General features: G+C 41.8%; 1 protein-coding gene across 5 annotated transcripts in view; it reads left to right on the top strand.

Moving 5' to 3' along the window:
* The window catches only part of AUTS2 (activator of transcription and developmental regulator AUTS2), a 1,079,640-nt gene that overhangs the window by 280,211 nt on the left and 777,963 nt on the right, over nucleotides 1-21,466 (top strand). For 2 of the 5 annotated variants that reach the window (XM_087717197.1, XM_087717196.1), the window contains exon 1: nucleotides 7,456-7,849. The exons of 1 other annotated variant lie outside the window; for it this stretch is intronic. In XM_087717197.1, coding sequence (XP_087573323.1) covers nucleotides 7,802-7,849 — 48 coding nt within the window. In that variant the 5' untranslated portion in view covers nucleotides 7,456-7,801. Of the gene's footprint in view, nucleotides 1-7,454; nucleotides 7,850-21,466 lie in introns of those variants that run through there. 2 more of the 5 variants (XM_087717195.1, XM_087717198.1) reach the window with 2 other exon arrangements.

Here is a 21,466-nt window from a genome sequence, read left to right as displayed (position 1 = left end):
TTCAGATATTTTTATAATGTTACAACCAGGGGTGGGCTTCAAAAAATTTAGCAAGGGATTCTCTGCCCCGTTGCTGGGCGGACGTGGCCATGGTGGCCATGGCCATGATGGGTGTGGCCTAGTTGGCCTCCTGCACCAGGACGGGGGGGGGAGGCGTTTTTGCCCTCCCTGGGCTCCGGAGGCTTTCCTCGAGCCTCCAGGAGTAAAAAAATGGGCTCCCCAGGCTCCAGTGGCCCTCTGGAGGCCAGAAATGAGCCCCTTTTTGGCGCTCCTGAACTTCCGGTAGGCCTGTTTTTCGCCCTCCCCAAACCTTCGTGTGTGACCTGCACTTACTTGCATCCAAAACTGGCTGCGTGGGGACTCCTGGGAGGGGTGGGATGGGCTGGAAGGGGCCAGCCTGGAGTGGGATTTGGGGGATTCTCCAAACTGCACAGAATATTAGCTAGAGGATCTCCTGAACCCCTGCAAACCCCCAGCAGCCCACTTCTGATTACCACCTATTTTTTTTCTCCTGACCCCACATATTTTTTTTTGTATAGATGGAATTCCCAGGATTCCAGGATGGAATTCCATTGCTTTTACTACAGATACTAGATGCGATGTAGAAATCCCAACACAGTAGACTCCAGGATTCAAATCTATGTCTCTTTCTCCTATCTTTTCTTGGTAAATGGATTGAGAACTGTTCATTTCACATTATAAGAAATGGTTGGCATCTATGTGTATCGATTGTGGTGCACCCATCCAGATTGAGGAGGAATCTTTCTGATTTGGTTTATTCTAGCCATCACAGGGGGTAAATAATTGAATGCAGAGGAAAGCAGATTCCAAGGGAATATTTGAAGGGGGAAGGGTTGGTTAGAACCGAAGAAGCTTCTTGGATGAGAAGTGGAATGTTTTCAAAGGAAAAAAAAACCAAGGAAGTCCAGTTGCCTTTGGAAAAAGTGATTTTGAGACTAACATGACCTGAACGATTGAGAATCTCCATAGACAATGACCCAAAGAGGTGGTCGCATTCCATACACATGGTAGTTCAAGTAGCAGGTAGATGACCATATGTCTGGATGCTTTCATTTCAAGTCCTTCATTGACACGGGTGTTGATGGCTCAGTTGGCCACTTTAAAACTTAGAGTCTAAGATTTTTGTGAAACTTCAGACACCTAAAGGTGATATATAAAGGTAAAGGTTCCTCTCACATATATGTGCTAGACATTCCCAACTCTAGGGGATGGTGCTCATCTCCGTTTCAAAGCTGAAGAATCAGTGCTGTCTGAAGATGTCTTCTTGGTCATGTGGCCGGCATGACTAAAAGCCGAAGGTGCATGGAATGCTGTTACCTTCCCACCAAAGGTGGTTCCTATTTTTTCTACTTACATTTTTACATGCTTTCAAAGTGCTAGGTTGGCAGAAGCTGGGATAAGTAACAGGAACTCACTCTGTTATGTGGTGCTAGGGATTCAAACCGCCAAACTGCCGACCTTTCTGATCGACAAGCTCAGCATATTACCCATTGAGCCACCGCATCCCTCAAGGTGATATATACAAACCAGAGCATGACTTTTGACCAGCAAAGTCAATGGGGAAAGTATACAAAGAAACAACAAACAATGCAAATTTACATCACACAGGCGGTACTTAAAACCAAAGACTATGACTCAGTAACAACAACCAGCCAATCAAAGAGTCCAAAATCAGAACATGACTCGGAAGTAACCAAACAAACAACACCTATACTAATTTGCATCACATAAAAAGGCATTTGAAGACGGGTGTTCTGACAAGCAAGCACAATTCAAAGCGCACTGACGATGTCTCCTCGAATGGTGATGAAACTTTTCCAATGAAATTGCCAAGCTCACAGCTCAAATCAACAGCCCAACTACAAACCCGAGCTACTAATATTCAATACTAATATTCAAATACATTTCAACATACATACTGTATACACACACACACACACACACACACACACACACACACACACACACACAGTCCTCAACTTAAGACTGTATTAAAGTCCAAATTATATGTTGCCAAGTGAGTCATTTGTTAAGTGAATGTTAGCCCATTTTATTCCCTATCTTGGCAGAGTTAAGTGAATCACTGCAGTTGTTAAGTTAGTAACACAGTTGTTAAGTCAATCTGACTTCCTCATTGACTTTGCTAGTCAGAAAGTCGCAAAGCCGTCGTAGGCCATGGCGGAAGGCAGGCAAGCTGGCTGGGCCTTGTGGGAGGCAGCTAGGCCAAGATTCAGGGCTTGCTTGCAGACTCACCGAGGCAAATTAGGGCCGCTCAGCTGGGCTGCAGAGAGAGTGCGGTTTAGGATTCAGCTGTGGCGGCGAAGGCAGGCAAGCTGGCTGGCCCGCAGAGACCATGTGATTGAGACAAGCGAGGGAGCCAGACAGAGAGCAACAGCAGCTACGCCGGGCAAGCAGGGAAGATGAGGAGTGATTGGGCGGGATGGGCAGCATGGGGTGGGGCAGCACAGAACTTTAACAACCGGTTCGCCTGAACCGACTGAATCCCACCACTACACATACTGTGTATATATAAATAAAGGGAGATTTATTTATCAGCACAAATGCAACACAAATGTATAACAAGGCAACATAAAAAAAATGGCTTTCTGCCTGGATGGCTCCCAGAGTGAGCTGATAGACAGAAAAGGGAAGCAGTATGCTTCCTCCCATATTTGGGCATACCAGGGGTTATGATGCACGTGTGTGTGTGTGTGTGTGTGTGTGTGTGTGTGTGTGTGTAAGCCTTGCTGTAAGTTATTCACGTGTTGTATGGAAAGAGTAGACCCTTGGTCCCTACCTGTTAGATGTGGGGCTTCAAATCCAATCGTTTTCTCAACTTTCCCTTTTTCTGAAGGTGGGATTTGAAACTGAGAACATTGCCAAAGTTCCCCGAATTGTTGGACTATCTTCCAGGGAATCGATCTTGGTGAATATAATCCACAAGATCAAGCAGCACTTGTATAGTTTTCTTAATACACCTCATTATTCTTTGGAAAACACCGTAGGAGCTTAAAGAGGGTTTAGTTGGGACATATGGTTTTCTACTCTTTAATCACAGCATAATTCCAGATCCATCTTCTATTTAGCAACAAGGCAGAGACAGATGTGAGCAGTGCTTGTGTGTGTGTGTGTGTGTGTGTGTGTGTGTGTGTGTGTGTACTGATTTGACAATTAGGAGAGCATTAGAACAGGATGGAATTGAAATATTGCTCTTGTTTGGGTTTGATATATAGTCACATCTGTCACTTCTTGTTGTTTCTCCTCCGCTAGCTGTTTTACATACATTTCAGGGCTGGTACCTTATTTTTTGAAATCAATGCTTCCGGTATGCCGTATTGTAAATCATTATCATCATCAGGCTACAGAATTAGATTATTTTAAATGGGAATGTGCCAGAACAAGGAAGAAGGCTATGAATATAGATGTGAATAATTGTTTTCCCTCCCAGATATTTTAATGAGAAATGGTATTTCTTTTCCTGAAGCTCCTTCATTGGACTTTTTACAAAGGAAATATTACAAAGGCAGAATATTATATTTCCGTGGATGAGAAATGGAGAAACACATTTTTTTAAAGGAAACAAGACTCACTCTTAATAGTCCCCACCCTCTCAATGGCCCACAGCAGATGTCCTGCACTTAGGAGACAAAGAGATAACTAGGTCTATTCATAGGCAAATGCCCTCACCCAAGATCCAACAAGGGTCGGATTAGCCCTCTACTCATCTAGCAAGAGAACTCATCACATGGCACCTGGGAAGATTACATCACCCAGCAAGGCTCAACCAAGCCTGGGACTCAGGACAGCCTACAGAGTTGCCCCTGCATGGCCTCATGGGAGAATGACAACCAATCAGAATACAAGCTCAAATTCCAAAGCCCAGAGAGGGCATAAAACCAGGGTACTCTCAGCATCTCTTCCCTTTTTCCTCCCAGGATCTCAAACCAAGTGGTCCTGTCCACCTTTAAAAGCCATATTTCCAAGCAGTCTCCATGTTTCCAGGGTCTTTTTCCCCACTTGGAACTGAACCCAGATGGACATTTCCTCCAACCCTCCTTTCTCTAAGAAACTGTAAACTGCTGGTTCTTGTCGTCTGTACGTGTTTCACCTCAAAAGAAGACTCCTGAAGACCTAGGCCCAGAGCCCTCGAAACTTGGCAAATTTAAGAACTGTGGACTTCAACTCCCAGAATTCCCCAGCCATTATGACTGGCTGAGGAATTCTGGGAGTAGAAATCCACAGGTCTTAAAGTCACCATTTGGAGAGCCCTGTTCTAGGGCAAATGTAAAGAATGCAAAACAAATGGGTTAAATAAATGCATATAGAGAAGGAGGAAAAGGAAAAGAGAAAGAAGGGTACAATTACTTCTCTAATTACTGTATGATCCATCACCAAGATACTATTAGACTTTCTCCTTTCTTGAGAAGAAGATAAATTCATTGGATTTATTCCTTCCATTTCCATTTAATTCTATATAAGCCAGGAAGTAAGAACAATTTTTGAAATATACTTCATCCTTGTCATCCAATATGAGCTTTGAGATCATTAGAGGTCTACTCCAAGTACATTAACATCTTGTCCCAAAGGTGTTTTTTTAAAGGCAGCTGGACTTTTTCTTAAAGATGTCTCCCTTCTCATCCAAGAAGCTTCTTGGATGAGAAGCAAAACATCTTCAAGGAAAAACAAAGTCGTTGCCTTTTGGAAAAAAAGCACCTTTGGGATAAACATGATCTGGATGACTGAGAATCTCCATAGACACCTTAACATTTTCAAATCAGACCAGAAAATATACAAAATGATCTCACACCACCTCTCAAAGTACTTTGGCTCCTACTGTGGATAATGTAATAGTTATGTTAAGTCTTTTATTTATTTGCTAGACTTATTATTTCACTCAAGCAGAAGTACATTGACCCAGAGTCATCCAGCCATCTTTCATGCCTAAGGAAGAATTAGAATTCATATGTCCTGGTTTCAGATCTATCCTCTTAACAATTTGTCTGGAGATTTTGTTTGCCTGATCCTAAATACAGGTATCCTCGACATGACCACCATTGAGGGCAGAATTTCCCTCGTTAAGGAAGCGAGTCACACCCAATTTTACAACCTTTTGTGCCATGGTTGTTAAGCAAATCACTTGTAGTTAAGTTAATAAAATGGTTGTTGAGTGAAGCTGGCTTCCCCCATTGACTTTGCTTGTTGGAAGCTAGCCGGGGAAGTTACCACTGGCGATCCTGGGATACTGAAGCCATCATAGATACATTCCAATTGCCAAGCTCTTGAATTTTAGTCACCTGACTGTGAGGATGCTGTGACGGTTGTAAGTGTGAGGACCAATCAGAAGTCATTGCTTAGATTGGATAGCCAAAAAAAAAAAGATTTTGACAGAAATAGAGAGCCAAGAGAGGAATTTGGGAGCCAAGTTAAAAAAAATCATAGCAATTAAAATACTGAAGCGGGCAAGAGATGATGGATAGATGGTTCTCTCTTTTTTTGTTATTGTTGTTCTGATTTGCTTTTGCTTTTCTCTCTCTTTCTTTTAAAGCATAGCAATTAAAGTACTGAAGCAGGCAAGAGACAAAGGATAGATGATTTCTTTTGTTGTTGTTGTTGTTCTGATTTGTTTCCCCCCCCCCCTCTCTCTCTCTCTTATTTTTTTTTAGTTCGGTGACGTGATTAGAAATTAGACAGGATAGAAAGAAAAAGCCTTTTAATAAAGGGTGACAGGACTAAAGCTAGAATAAGTGATAGAAATAAGAGAAGGGGGAATATTAGTGTATACATTTTTATATAATAGTATAAAAGTAACAATAAGAGAAAACATGGAATAATTGCATAACGATAGATTGCAACCTAATATAAATGTGTATTATTGTTAGAAAAACATAAGTTGATTTTATGTAATAATTATGATTAAGTTTTACTTGTATTTTAACGTGTAATACCCAGGTACCACACTGTTCTTCACACATTGATTTGATATATTTGTAAAAACAAAACAAAAAATTAAAAAGTCACTTTTTAGTGTTGTCGTAACTTTGAACAGTCACTAAGTGAATGGTTGTAAGTCAAGGACTATCTATAGCCAATTATGGCCAGGCTCTATAAAATCTTGGCCATGCTCTTCTTCCTCAGTTTGAGTGACTCTTGGTTGTGATAAGAATAATTGTGTACACAGCCCTGGTAACATGAATTGCTGGTGTAGGAGCATTCGATGGAGAATATATTTTGACAGCAACTGTACTTGATTCTCACAAGCAGCAGGAGAGGAAAGCAGTTACAGCCTGTGTTTCTGCAGACTAACTGGGGTTTATCTGGAATTAGCAGGAAGGGTGTCTGGCTTAAGCTAAGACAAAGCTTTAACATCCCTTATGTATTAAATGTGGGCTTTGGTGATGATGCAAAATATATGATCTTCTTTTCTTTATTTTTTAAAGAAATAATGAGATTGAATTTGTCTGGCACTGTTCTTCCAAACGTGGCTCATCTCAAGCTTGGCCCATGAGTAAGAATGCAGGAATCGAAGCCGGAGTTGGGGGTGGGGGGAATAAAAAGAAGGACTGAAGATCGATTCTTCCTTTTTCAATATCAAAATTTTAGTAACAGAAGTGGATAAAGGATAATAGCAGAGATGGTATTCTATCGGTTCGGATTGGTTCGCCCGAACCGGTAGCGGAAATCGCGGGTGGCCCTGTCTATCCTCCCCGGCTCTATGGCATCCCATTTAGGCCCTTATTTTTGCCAAAAGTGCATGCATGGAAGGCTGTGCACATGCACGGAGGTGGTGCGTGCGAGCATACGAGCACTCACATTTGTGAACCGGTAGGGAAGGTAAGTATATACCACCCCGGATAATAGGTTTGAAGGGAGATCAATGCTTCCTTCTTCATTCTTTATATTTGTGGGTTATGCTTATCTCTACGTTTATTTTTTGAAGAAGAGGAGGAAGGTCTGTGTGACAGATGGTCTTCCCAACTCCCTCTGATGTTTGTTTGTTGTTCTCCCATTCAGATGGGACACGGGGAGCATCGGGGGGAAGGGGGGCGTTCAAGTGACCCCAAGGTGGCGCAGTGGTTAAATGCAGCACTGCAGGCTACTGCTAGATCAGCAGGTCAGCGGTTCAAATCTCACCGGCTCAGGGTTGACTCAGCCTTCCATCCTTCCGAGGTGGGTAAAATGAGGACCCAGATTGTTGGGGGCAATATGCTGACTCTCTGTAAACCGCTTAGAGAGGCCTGAAAGGCCTATGAAGCGGTATATAAGTCTACTGCTATTGCTATTTCCGGACGGCCAGCCAAAGTCTGCTCAGCCTGCTGGTTGTCAGAATAATGTTTAGCCAGGTGTTAATCTGTGTCTGGAGGAGGGGAGGGAAGTGATGGAATTCATTATTCAGCTTGCCAAGAGAGGTCACGGTTTTGGGCCACTGCCAAGTCCGAAGCCAGCCCTCTTGGATTTACTGACATGTGCCATTTGCGAGGAATGTAGATGAAGTCCGTTTGTGGAAGTCTCTTGGTAGGCAGCCAAGCTGACGGAGAGCAGACAGAAGCATTCAAGCAGCAGATCTACAGAGGCAAAAAAACCCAGCTTGCCTTCTCCAAGCGGGTGAAGAGCTATCTGAGCAAAAGGAACAATCATATATATTTTTTTCCCTTCTCTTCTTCATCTGTTTTTTTTTTTGTTCTTGAGATCTTCTTGGGTTTTGCTTTTCTTTCCGTACACACACACACACGCACAACTGCATAAACCTTACCTATTCCTTCTACTCTTCTAAACAGAAACAATGATTAAGTCAAGCTGGTTTTACGTCAGATTCAAGTATGCTGAAAAGGTAGGTCAATCTATTATTTCTTTCCTGGACATCTCTCTCCCCCCCCCCACCCTCACCCCCACCCCAAGCAAAATTTGCCTCTGTTCTGGATTCTAACTCTGAAGAGGCATTTGATATTTCTGCAGCATTTCATAAGGCAATGTGCTTTCTCGGCTGTTATATTTCTGGAACGTTAACTCGGGTGCAGTTTGGAAAAATCTGGCATTCGGACAATATTGCTGAGAACAGAGGGAAGCCTTGGATCCGATTACTGAGCCCTGCCACTTTGCACAAACAACTTAGACATGCACACAATGGGCTGTGTGTGTGTGTGTATGTTTATGTGTGTGCTTTCTTTGTCTTCTACTACAAGGTGAGGAAGGAACTTTTTTTTTTTCATTCTAAGAATCAGCTGGAGGGGCGAAACTTCTCCCTGCAACATTGGGATAGGGAAGGAGAGGTATAAAATGTTGTGTAAACATTTTGGCTGAGTCGTAAAAAAACAACAACCCCTTTCTTATGTATCCATAGCTCGCTGGAGCTTCCATGGATCAAAGGCAAAAGCATACATTGGGCTTCCTTCCTCTTAACTGGCCATTATTCTGATTCTTAGTAGCTGAGCGTATCCGATGATATGAGACACTTAGGATGTTAGTTTTTGCTGTCTCTCTGTGTGTCTCAAAGCATGGAGGTGCTTCAGCTCTTACCTGCATGGTTGTCCACTTGTTCTCTGGTAGATCTTGATTTTTTTCTTCTTTCCCACCTTGGGTCATCAATAATTGGCAAGGTTAAAAGCAGGGCTTTAGATTGACTGGTGATACGGTTACTGATAAGATGTTCTCCTTGCTCTGCTTCAATCTGACATCTCCACAGAGGAGGGCAGTTGACAATTGAGGCAGAAAAGGGGGAGTTTGCTCTTTTTGAACAACGTTGCTTAGAAGGCTCCTTTGCAGGTAAATAGGTTCCATTACAGGGATGCGATGGCTCAGTGGTTAAGACGCTGAGCTTGTCGATCAGAAAGGTTGGCGGTTCGAATCCCTAGTGTCGTGTAATGGAGTGATTTCCCATTACTTGTCCCAGCTTCTGCCAACCTAGCAGTTTGAAAGCATGTAAAAATGCAAGTAGAAAAATGGGAACCACCTTTGGTGGGAAGGTAACAGCGTTCCATGCGCCTTTGGTGTTTAGTCATGCCGGCCACATGACCACAGAGACGTCTTCAGACAGCATGGGCTCTTTGGCTGTGAAACAGAGATGAGCACCGCCTCCTAGAGTCGGGAACGACTAGCACATATGTGTGAGGGGAACCTTTACCTTTAGCTTAATTTCCTTTAAGCATTATATTTGAAGTGCTACCTCTTTTGACACATTCTGGATTGAATAATATACAGGGAGTCCTTGACTTACAACAGTTGGTTTAGTGACTGTTCAAAATTACAAGGGCACTGAAAAAAGTGACTTATGACGATTTTTTCATACTTACGACCATTGCAGCATCCCCATGATCACGTGATCAAAATTAAGATGCTTGGCAACTGGTTCAAATTCATGACAGTCGCTGCGTGCTAGGGGTCATGGGATCCACTTTTGCGACCTTCTGACAAGCAAAGTCAATGGGGAAGTCAGACTAACTTCATAACCGTGTTTCTAACTTAACAACCGTAATGATTCTCTTAACAACTGTGGCAAGAAAGGTCGTGAAATGGGGCAAAATTCACTTAGCAAATGTTTGTCTTAGCCACCAGGATTTTGGGCTCAATTATGGTCGTTAAATCGAGCAGTACTTCATGAGATTTGATTTATTTTCTGATTTTCTGAGTGGGACTTCAACATAAATATAGAGCAGTGTTTCTCAACCTTGGCAACTTGAAGATGTCCGGACGTCAACTCCCAGAATTCCCCAGCCAGCGAATGCTGGCTGGGGAATTCTGGGAGTTGAAGTCCGGACATCTTCAAGTTGCCAAGGTTGAGAAACACTGATATAGAGTGAGCCCTTGATATCCATGTGGCTCTAATTCCATTTTTGATGGTCTCGGGATAACATTGCTGAACCAGAATTAGGTTACCAATTCTCAGTGATTGTTTAAATGGTTCTTACTTATACAAATAAATAGAATTAGGATTTCAGCCATGAACCAGAAAGATAAATCAAATATATCCATCATTTCTGAAGATATCCTCATCATTGCCACATGCCATAAAAGATGTATTTATGTATTTAATATGTATCCAGCCTTTATTACTTTATAAGTAACTCAAGGCAGTGAACTTTCTTACTCTTCCTATTTTCCCCACCATAACAGTCTGGGCTAAGAAAGTACTGTATGATTGCCCTGCAGGCTTTCGTGTCTAAAGTGGAACTAGAACGCACCGTCTCCTGGTTTTTAGACCAGCACTTTAATCACTAGGTCAAAACTGGCTCTGTAAGAGATGTATGATATTTCATGAAATGAAAATTAAGGCAGAATTAGAACTCAGAGTCTCCTTCTTTAACAGTGCTCCCACTCTCTCCCAAGAATTGAAACAAATAGAAGCCCCCCAAAATTGAATAAAAACATACCAAATAAAATCAAAAGCACCATATAAACTAAGCAGCAGTGAAGAGCTGGTTTAAAAAGCTTGGTTCTGTGCCTCCTACGTGAGGTTAAATAAAACTTTAAAAATATGATAAAATCCCTATGTTATGAAAGTGGAATTGGTTGCCCCAAATTCCAAAAACTAGAGAGGGGAAAGGAGAGAAGGAAATGGATAAGAGGAGAGGAGTAGGAGAGAGGGAAGGAGAGGGAAGTGGAGAAGAGGAGAGAGAAGAGAGGAGAGAAGAGGAAAAGGGAAGATAAGGAAGAAAGAAATAGAGAGGGGAAAGGAGAGAGATAAATATATCGAATGTTATGGTACAATTATGAAAATAATGCTTATAACTATGATGCACAACATTATGTATTTAAGAGAGACTATAAATGTATGATTAAGAGAATATTGGTTACAATCAGGGTGTATAAAACTCTGTATACTCAAAAAGGACTAGCCAGTACACTGTCATTGCAAAACTGGAAATGTGATGTATTATAAAGAAGAATGTACAATAAAAATATTTATTAAAAAAATTAAAAGCTTGGTTCTGTGCCTCCCACGTGAGGTTCAATGAAACTTCAAAATATGATAAAAAATCCCTACGTGGTAAAAGTAGATTCGGTTGCCCCAAATTCCAAATTCTTGGTATAACATTGAACTAATGGAGAAGAAATCCTGAAGTTATAGAAAATATTGTTTTCTATAACAAGCTTTCCTCCTTTCGTTTGGTTTGCCTTGTCTTGTATTTTAAGGGTCCCCCCCACTACCACCACTGAATTTTCAGTCTCCTGTTTCTCTTCCTTCCACCTCAGGCCACAAGCGTGCAGTGAAAGTTGTGTTCAGTTCAGTTCACAGAATTGGCAATTTAGCCGCCTTGACTTCTCTCTTTCCCCAAAGGCATGCAAGCATAATGCCTTTAATTATGGCATAGATATATCCATTCATTGGCACATTTATGCCCAGAGGTGGGAGTACATTTGCCCGTTTGAGGACTATCCAAGGCTTTCCACAGCATGTCAAAGGACAACTCCAAAAACATGCTGGGCCAGAGGCCGTTTCCAGACATTGTGCATGGCTGGCTGAGGAGTTCTGGGAGTTGAAGTCCATGAGTCTTAAAGTTGCCAAGTTTGGACACCCAAGTTTATATTTTTTTTAAAAAAAACATTTTATTGTACACCACCCAGAGTCCCTCTTCGTGGGAGATGGATGTTCAGAAATGTGGAAAATAAATAAATAAATAGCCCCAATGCAAAAAAAAAAAAGAGATTTTGATTTTGGTTCCAACTGTTTTGCACAGGATCTGGGATCACAAAAGCAATTTTTTTTTGGATTGCATGTGATCCTGAGCTGCGCCTTTCACATCCGTGATTTATGACATTGCTTAGTTTGCCAACATGGGATTCAGGGGGGAGAGAAAAAAAGCTTTGACCTATTTTGGGAGAAACTTCTAATTAGACCTAAATGCATTAAGACAATGTTTTTCAATGCTGGCAACTTTTAAGGTGGGGGGGACCTCCACTCCCAGAATTCCTGAGCCAGCATGCTAGCTGGAAAATTATAGGAGCTGAAGTCCAGAAATTGTGCCTTAGGCCAGTGGTTCTCAACCTTTTCTTCATTACATTTAAATACGTTTTGTGGCCACAGACCATGGCCACAGACCATGAAGATGTAACTCAAGATTTCCATCCATCCATCCATCCATCCATCCATCCATCCATCCATCCATCAGAATAGAGCTGGAAGTGACCTTGGAGGTGTTCTAGTCCAACCACCTTCTCAAGCAGGAGACGTTATATCATTTCAGATAGGTGGCTGTCCACTCTCATCTTAAAAGTCACCTACAATCTCTGAAGGCAAGTTGCTGCACTGGTTAATTGTCCTCACTGTTAGGAAGTTTCTCTTTAATTCCAGGTTGCTTCGCTTCTTGCTTAGTTTATTGATTAGTTCCTTGCTTATGATTTAAATCATAACATTTCTTCAAGCCTTCACGAACCCTCTTTGACAACACTGCAGACCTCCAGACCTCCACTGCGTTAAATGGAACAACTTGCCTCCAGAAGTTGTGAATGCTCCAACAATGGAGGTTTTTAAGAAGATGTTGGCTAACCATTTGTCTGAAGTAGTATAGGGTTTCCTGCCGAGGCAGGGGGTTGGATTAGAAGAGCTTCAAGGTCACTTCCAACTCTGTTTATTCTATTCTATGCTATGCTATGCTATGCTATGCTATGCTATGCTATGCTATGCTATGCTATGCTATGCTATGCTATGCTATGCTGTTTTTTAAAGAAACGTGCAGGGGCCATGCTTTTGCAGTCCACTGCAGAACAGTCAGCGTTTCTTTACACTGTAGCATGATCTAGTTAGAAAATGAGCATAGTCCCTGGAGCTTAAAGACCTCAGGTAATTCAAAAATAAGCAAGTCAAGCTGCAGATGACTTAGAGTAAATGAACCGGGCAGTGTTCGAAGGAAAAAGTTGGGAAGAATGGATCTGTCAAGTTCAATTTTACTCATTTTCTCAGTTTTCCAGCCTTGAGTTAATTTGGCCCCTTTCTTCATAAAGTTGGCAAACTGTTTCAAAACCCAACCAACAACTGCCAAAGCTCCAGTGGATTATTTTGTAATCACCCTTTTCTCTTTAATGTTGACTGCAAACAGGTTTTCCCGGATGCAATGTCAATTGTGTGTGCAGTTTGCCCTATTATGCCTTCCTGCATACTTTTAACAAATAGATGTGCAAAGGAAGAGGATAATGGATTTGGGCAGCCTGATGTCTTTCAATTTGTGTTTGCATTGGGGAAACTTAATTTAGGTAAGCTTTGTTTGTACCGAAATGCAAATCAAGTGATTTTTGGAGCAAAACTCTCCATATGTTTTTTAACTGTAATTTACATAATCTCCCATTCACATGGCTAACTACTGGATCTTATAGGAGCTGTTGAGAGCCCCTTTGGGGTATTAGGTAAGGTGCTGGCCTAGCAACCAGGAGGAGCCTGTGAGTTCTAGTACCACCTTAGGCAAAAAAGCTGGCTGCGTGACTTTGGACCAATCACCAGGTGATTGTAATTCTAGTCCCACTATAGGCATGAAAGTCAACTGGCTGACTTTGGCTGATCACAAGGTGACTCTGTGTTCTAGTCCCATCTTAGACATGAAAGTCATTGGGTAATTTTGGGTCAGTCACTCTCTTTCTCAGTGGGTCGTTGTGGGGAAAATAAGTGGAAGAAGGAATATTATGTATGTCCACTGCTTTGAGTTTCTTATAAAGTAATCACGGTGAGATAAAAATCAAATCAATAAATAGGATTGGTGATTCAAATTTCTAGTACAACATGAGTCAAACAAAATTTGTGATTCTAGGTTTGGACCAGACCAGTTTGACTGGGGTTGCTTTGAAGTTGCATCTATAGCAGTCTTGAACATAGGACACCATGGGGGTGGGGGTGGGGGTGGGACATCAGAAGGTTAGCAGCTGTCTCAGTTTTTCCCCAAATGGAATGCAAATAGAAAAGGTTTCTAGATTATGAATTCTACATAGTCCTAGTTGAATGTCTTCAAATATTTCAGTAGAACAGAATGTTTGAAAATTTTCTTTCACTTTTTACAAGGCAGAGGAATACAGAACAGAACAGAACGACTTTATTTGGCCAAGTATGATTGGACAAACAAAAAATTTGTCTCCGGTGCAGAATGAGAGTTACATTTATATGTAAAGCAACAGAGTAATAATAATCATCATAATAAAAATACCAATAAGAGAGGAAAGTCAAGAAGGATAACAACAACAACAGCAACAACAACAACAACAATTGACTAGCTACAATGACATGACTGCGTTGCTAAGATCATTCACTGGAAATTGTGCCAAAAGTTTGGATTTGAGTACAGCAAAAACCACTGGGACCATCAGGTTGAGAAGGTTTTAGAGAAGGAGAAATGAGAAAGTCAAGATCTTGTGGGACTTCAGAATTCTGACTGACAGGCACTTGGCCTACAACACACCTGACATAACAATAGTTGAAAAGAAAAAAAAAGTATGGTTCATTGACATTGCAATACCTGGAGATGCATGAATTGAAGATAAGCAGCAAGAAAAAAATCACAAAGTACCGGGACTTGCAAATTGAAGTTGAGCAACGGTGGAAAAAGAAATTGTGTGTTGTCCCGATTGTATTTGGAGCCCTTGGAGCAATACCTAAAGGGCTACCCCTCTATTTGGAAATTCTAAATTTGCCTGACTTGAACATTCTGATTCTACAAAAAAACAGCCTACTTGGAACAGCTTATATCCTCCGACGTTACCTTAACAGTGCCTAGGTCCTTGGTTAGGACTCGAGCTGTTGAGCTACCAACCAGCCCCAAAGGCTGTGAATCTCACCAAAGAATCTCACACAATAATGATGATGATGATGATGATGACGATGATGATGATGATGATGATGATGATGATGATGATGATGATGATGAACAGTGGTTGCTATTGTTATTGTTGTTGTTGTTATTATTCTACAGCCATACAACATGGGTAAATATCTTAGACACAATACAGTACTGTGAGGATTACGTGTTCAGCAGAGTGATGGCACAAGGAAAAAATGTCTCTGTGTCTAGTTGTTTTGATATGCAATGCCGTGTAGTGGCGTCCCAAGGGGAGGAGTTGACAGAGTTGATGTCCAGGATGTGAGGGGTCGGTAAAGTCCAGCTGGCCACAAGAGATCCTGAGGTATGTGCTGAACCAATTAAGAAAGTGTCCTATCACTTTTTAAAAATGAAAAGAAACCAATCACAACTGGTTTTGCACTTGATTTTAATGTTGACATAACATGAAAATGTAGCCACTGACATAATCTTGCATGGTAGAATAGAGCAGTCTGCCGTCGAGATGCTAGAATGATTGTGATAGGAAGTTTGACCCCTCCTGGGAAGAACTGTCTGCTTATTATCTCAGATTCATCTATGTGGCCTATAAATAGTCCTCTTTCCCATGTAATCATTTATCAGAGACAATATACATTTCTTCAGGATGACCCTCCTTTCTCTTTATAAATTTAGACCACACAGGGAGTTGCCAGGACTGAAAAATTTGTCTGAGTTGGTAGCAGCTGAAAGTTGCTAACCTTTTTTTAAAAAAGTAATTTTATTAAATTTATCATTGCAATAGTAAAAACTAATAGAGGGGGGAGGGAAAAAAAGAAAGAAAGAAAAAAGGAAGGAAGGAAGGAAGGAAGGAAGGAAGGAAGGAAGGAAGGAAGGGGAATAAAGCAAAAGCAAAGCAATATATAAATAAGTGATTTCCAATCTTCATAAACACAAATTAAAAATGTTCAGTAACTCTTCTTAATTTACAGTCAATGATCTCTTCATCCCGCGTCCCATCTCCTAGCTATGAATAAATCTATAAAGCATTGTCATTTCAATCCTAGTGTCACCAAAAGTCCAGAAATAGCAACACATCTATTTTAACTTTGATCAAATAAACCAACTTTAGATTCCTCCCCTTTACTTCTAACAATCTTATTCTTTACTCCATTCAAACAATGTCCTAGAGCCTGATTACTTTTCAATTCCCCCCCCCCGCTTCTCATAAGATTAATCCAAGCTTTAACACACCTTTTTTAAAACACAATGTAAAAGAATGATCTAGGTCCCTCAGTTGGTTTATTATTTGTAATTCACTTTTGATTTTTTTAAGCATCAACTGATTTCTCATAACTCTCTCATATATTGAGAATTGTGGATTAGACAAGGGCCTTCTTCTACATGTGAGGCTCTGTTGCTGTGTTACACATTTTCTGCCTGAGATAAAATATTTTTGAACATGAACCAAAGCTGTATAGTGTTAGAAGGAGGTATATATTGGCGGCATCCTCCGAGGCAATGGAATAAGATGAGAGGTTTTTTCCCCCCCTTCTGCCTGGAAGGGAACAGTCTTGTGACAAAGAGAAAAAACAAGAATATTACACAGGGAAAGTCACAGAGGAATTGTGTCAGATATGTTGTGCATAGCTGCTTATGACTTGTAACCCTGAAGTACATTTTAACAGTACGAGTTAACAACCAGATGGTTGAATATTCAGGATGCTTTGGCTGTCAAAAGCCAGACTCTGGGGAGATTAGATGTCACATGCAAGGTCACAGCTACGTAATGATTTTCTTTCCAAATAGCAAAGGCATTTGTTGACTGCCACTGAGTCGGAGAGGAGGAACGCTGGCAAATAATGACCTCAGAATGTGAATTTCCTCCAGGTCGCTGTACATGATCATATCGCAGGACAAACCGTTACCGTGAATGTCTTGTTTTGCATCAATAAACCCGTAGCTTCCAAATTACAGGAAGGAGCAGGCCCACGTAGGTTGCAAGGAGAGTGATTCTTGTTCCTGAGGTAAAAAATCCTCAGTTCCTTTTTTCTGTTGTAGCTGGTAAAATTGCTGCACTAAGCTAAAAGAGAAGAGCAAGGTCCCTATTTTATTGGGTTTTTTTTATTTCCTGCAGGAAACTATGTTGTTTGTATCAAACATTTTGCTCATAATTTAGCTGCATGATCTTGAGAGGTCCCAAAGAACTCAGAAAAAAAAGGGAAATTGCCCTACAAACAAATAACCACCTTAAAAGTATACGGCATCCTTAGGGTAGACACATTAAAATGTTACAGGGAATTGGGAAATTCGCCCAAAGTTTAAAATCTAACTAACTCTTAAAATGTTAAATATTTTGTTGAAGTACAGCAGCTGAGGAGTTGGATGCATCTTCAGGGGAAAAAAATCAGTGGTATCAAAATGGCAGCATCCAGGATGTAGTTGAAATCTTGCCCCTTTTAATATATGTGCCTAAAAAGGGACAGGGCTTTAATTTACACCGTATTGCGGTTATTGACACGGCCTTCTCCCTATGGATGTCTGAGTAGAGATTTGTTTCCTAAATGTGAATTTTGATTCCCTTTTTTTTTCAGGATTATATTTATTTCAGTAGTGTTTGAATTGAGACTTTCATTTTTGAATCATTTTGCTCCTGGCCTACCAAAGGATTCCTTCATCAGGCAAGGAAGAGGTTAAACAAACATGAACATGAATAAGGAGAAAAAAAATGAAATAAACTGAGGGGTGGGCTTCAAAAATGGCAGCAACGGGTTCAATGCCCCCATGGTGGGCATGGCCTAGTTGGTCTCCTGCACCATGGCAGGGGAGGGCGTTTTTTGCCCTCCCCCAGGCTCCGGAGGCTTTCCTCGAGCCTCTGGGGGGGGGGGGCAAAACTGCTTCCCGTGGGCTCTGGAGGCCCTCCAGAGACCGGAAATAGGCTCATTTCCAGACTCCCGGAACTTCCGGTAGCCCTGTTTTTCACCCTCCCCATGCTCTGGACTTTTCCTCAAGCCTTCTAGAGGGTGAAAACTGCTTCACACAGGCTCCAGAGGCCATAAACAGGCCAGTTTCCAGACCCAGAACCTCTGGTAGGGCCATTCCCCCCCTCCCCGAGCCTCCATGTGGGCCCTGCACTTACCTGGCATGATGAATGGGCCTCATGGAGAGTCCTGGGAGGGCCGGGGTGGGCCGATAGGGGTGGGCATGGCCAGCCAGGGATGGCATTTGGAGGTTCGACAAACTGGGCAGAATCCTAGCTAGAGAATTACCCGAACCCGTGTGAACCCCCAGCAGCTCCTCCCTGGATAGACTGTGAGATAGCTTTCTAATATCTATAAAGGAGAAAATTTGTAGCTCAGGCTTCAAATGAGGAGTCCTTCTTGCTCTCTAAGCTTAGTTGTCTTCTTGCAGATGTTTCATTAGCCAAACTAGGTAAGTGCACTGATGATGCTCCCTAGTTTGGGTAATAAAACATCTACAAGAAAACAACCAAGCTCAGAGAGCAACAAGGACCCCTCATCTCTAAGATCTACATCAATCGCTTCCAATAAATGCAGAACTCGAGTAGAGAAGGTCACATCCTGCTTATATGGTGATGGAAGCAATGTCAGAAGTCAAATGAGAAGACAAATATATATATATATAAGCTTCCAATATATATATATATATATTGGAAACACCAAACCTGAAGTAGTCTGTATATATATATATTGGAAACACCAAACCTGAAGTAGTCTGAAGCAGCCTGAAGATGACGAATGAGACTTCGTTGAAACGTCGCCAAGACATCTCCAATTCTACGCGGGAGAAAACCCGAACAACTAGAGACCTACATACTAACACCCGCGAAAACCTCAGAAAACATATATATATATATAACCACTCCAGTAGTAGAATTTATCCAACCGCATTGTGGAATGAGGCAGGGACAAGGAGGAAGAAGGAAAACACTGACATCTATTTCTGTCATTCTCTTTAGCCTAGTAATGGTGTTCCAGGGCGAAAAACCCTGAGGCTTTGGATTTAGTGGCATTGACTTTTAGTTCTCAAGAGATCTGGCAAGATTACTTTATCCATTATTTTCTTAATACTAATCTATAGTGGCTCCTTAACAACAACAGCGCCTGGGTGTCCCTAATATCCTTAAGCTTCCTTGCATCTAGGAATGAATTGATAGAGACTGCCAGAGAACCAGATAGACAGACACTTCCCCATGTCCCCACATTTTTCCCCAGTCATGCGCCTCTGAAATGTCTATAAGAAGGGCATATCTATTTTTCCTTCTCAGGAGCTGTAGTGAAGGTTTTCCTAAGGGTGAGAGCAATCAACCTATGGAATAGCTCGCCTTCAGAATTTGTGGATGCTCCATCACTGGAGGTTTTCAAAAAAAAACCTGGACAACCATTTGTCCAAAAATATCTGGATCAAAAGAATAAGAGAGCGTCTCTCAGAAATGACATATGCTTAGTAAATGAAGGCGATTTTGAAATGGGAGACCGGATGGGATATGAGTTTAAATTTTAATGTGTTCAAAAAGCCTTGCTCAGCTACACAATCTGTAGACACATCTGACTCATAACTAAGGTTTGTGGCTGGCTCATCAGGAATTTCTCCCCTCTCCTGCTACGTTGTGGTACTTTGAAAAGAGGAAGAAAGCAATAATTTCTTTTATTTTGTTACTATATAGAAATCAATGCCTAACGTAATCTGGACTTTTTTTTTTAAAGAAAAACATTATATTGCTACTTCCTCCACTTCCTAATAGCCTAAAGACCTCATAAATCTCCACGCTCCTATGAAAAGTTGCCTCCTTTCCGCTCCATTGAATTATACATTTTCTTTTACTGTCTAGTCTTGAGAGCATTCAGAAATGAATTCTCTGGCTGAAAAACAGTGTTTCAATTTTCTTTTCCTTCCAATTCAATTCAGAAATCAAAAGAAATAATATAATTCCATGGTCCCAACTGGAGGCAATGCCCAGGTAAAGTTAGGTGAATTATAATAAAATGACAGAGTTGGAAGGGACCTTGGAGGTCTTCTAGTTTATTTATTTATTTATTTATTTATTTATTATTTATTTATTTATTTATTTATTTATTATTTATTATTTATTTATTTATTTATTTATTTATTTATTTATTTATTTATTTATTTATTTATTTATTTATTTATTTATTTATTTATTTATTTATTTATTTATTTATTTGACTTATATACCACTTCATAGGGCTTTTAGCCCGCTCTAAGCGGATTACAGATTTTTTAGCAAATTGAGTCAGCAACTTGCCCCCACAGTCTGGGTCCTCATTTCACCCACCTCGGAAAGATGGAAGGCTGAGTCAACCTTGAGCCGGTGAGATTTGAACCGCTGAACTGCAGATCACAGTCAGCTGAAGTGGCCTGCAGTACTGCACCCTAACCACTGCGCCACCTCAGCTCTCAATCCCCTTCTCAGGTAGAAGACCCTATACCCGTGATGGCAAACCTATGGCATGCGTGCCACAGGTGGTGTGCAGAGCCCTCTCTACGGGCACACGAACCATCGCCCCAACTCAGTTCCATTGTGCATGCGTGCTTGCCTCCCACCGACCAGCTGCTTTTTGGGTCTCTGCTGTGCATGTGTGGGCTGGGTGCAGGAGACATGCGCGCATGCGTGGGGTGGTGGTGGGAGTCATGTGCACATGCAGAGGGTGTGTGCGGCGCACCACACCACAGCCTGTATTTTTTGTCCCAGCAGGTTTCAGGGTGGCTTGCTAGGACCAAAATGGGGCATGGGGGCACGCATGCACATGCGCAGGGGGGGGAGAGGAAGCATGGGGGGGTGTCACATGCACATGGGGGCACAGAACACAGGGAGGTGTCACACGTGCATTGAATTATGGGTGTGGGCATGCGTATCCACATAATGCTGCACGCATGCGTGCTTTCAGTACATGATGACAAAAAGGTTAGCCATCACTACCCTCTACCATTTCAGATACAGTAAGTGTCCATCCAGGCTCTTCTTTATAAGCCTCCAGTGATGGAGCACCCACAGCTTCTGAAATCAAATTGTTCCACTGGTTAATTGTTCTGACAGTTAGGAAGTTTCTCCTTAGTTCTAGGGACTTTGGAGTGTTTTTTCACACAACCATTGCAGCATCCCCGTGGTCATATAATCACAGTTCAAGTGCTTGGCAATTTGCTCATACTTATGTGTTCTAACCCCCTCCTCTGTCCAGTAACAAAATGCTGAGACAAGCTTAGCTGGACTGCCACAACACTTTATTAGCAGGACTATAAATATTGGTGGCTGAAAGCCCAAACACGAACGAACAGATAAAGAACCTTGGCAGCAACCCAGACTCCAGCAGATACAGATAACAGCTTTTCCAGCGTTGTTAATTAAGTTGAATCCTGCAACCAGCCTCCTCACAAAGTCTCTCCTTATATACTATCTTGAGAGGAGCCTAATTACAACCACCTGGGTCCAATTATCTTCTGTATCTGTGTAGTTGTTCTCAACGTCTATCTGCCAGCCATTGCCGGGCGTCCAGGACCAACTCCCTTGTCTCCTTCCCACTGCTCCAAGGCCTGACGTCAGGAGCACACTCCCTTTAGCTTTCACCACTGCTCCATGCCTCCGGCGCTTCCTGGTGGCCAGCCAGCCTCTTTGGTCCATGCTCGGAGTCGGAACCCTGTCCAGGGTCCTCCACATCTTCCAGTGCCGACTCAAA

The sequence above is a fragment of the Thamnophis sirtalis genome, unplaced genomic scaffold, assembly GCF_051295495.1.
Source record: "Thamnophis sirtalis isolate CommonGarterSnake01/CBP01778 unplaced genomic scaffold, rThaSir2_p1.2 scaffold_6, whole genome shotgun sequence".
In the NCBI taxonomy this organism is placed as follows: domain Eukaryota; kingdom Metazoa; phylum Chordata; class Lepidosauria; order Squamata; family Natricidae; genus Thamnophis; species Thamnophis sirtalis.
The sequence above is the reverse complement of the archived record's forward strand: the minus strand, read 5'-3'. Positions and strand labels throughout refer to the sequence as shown.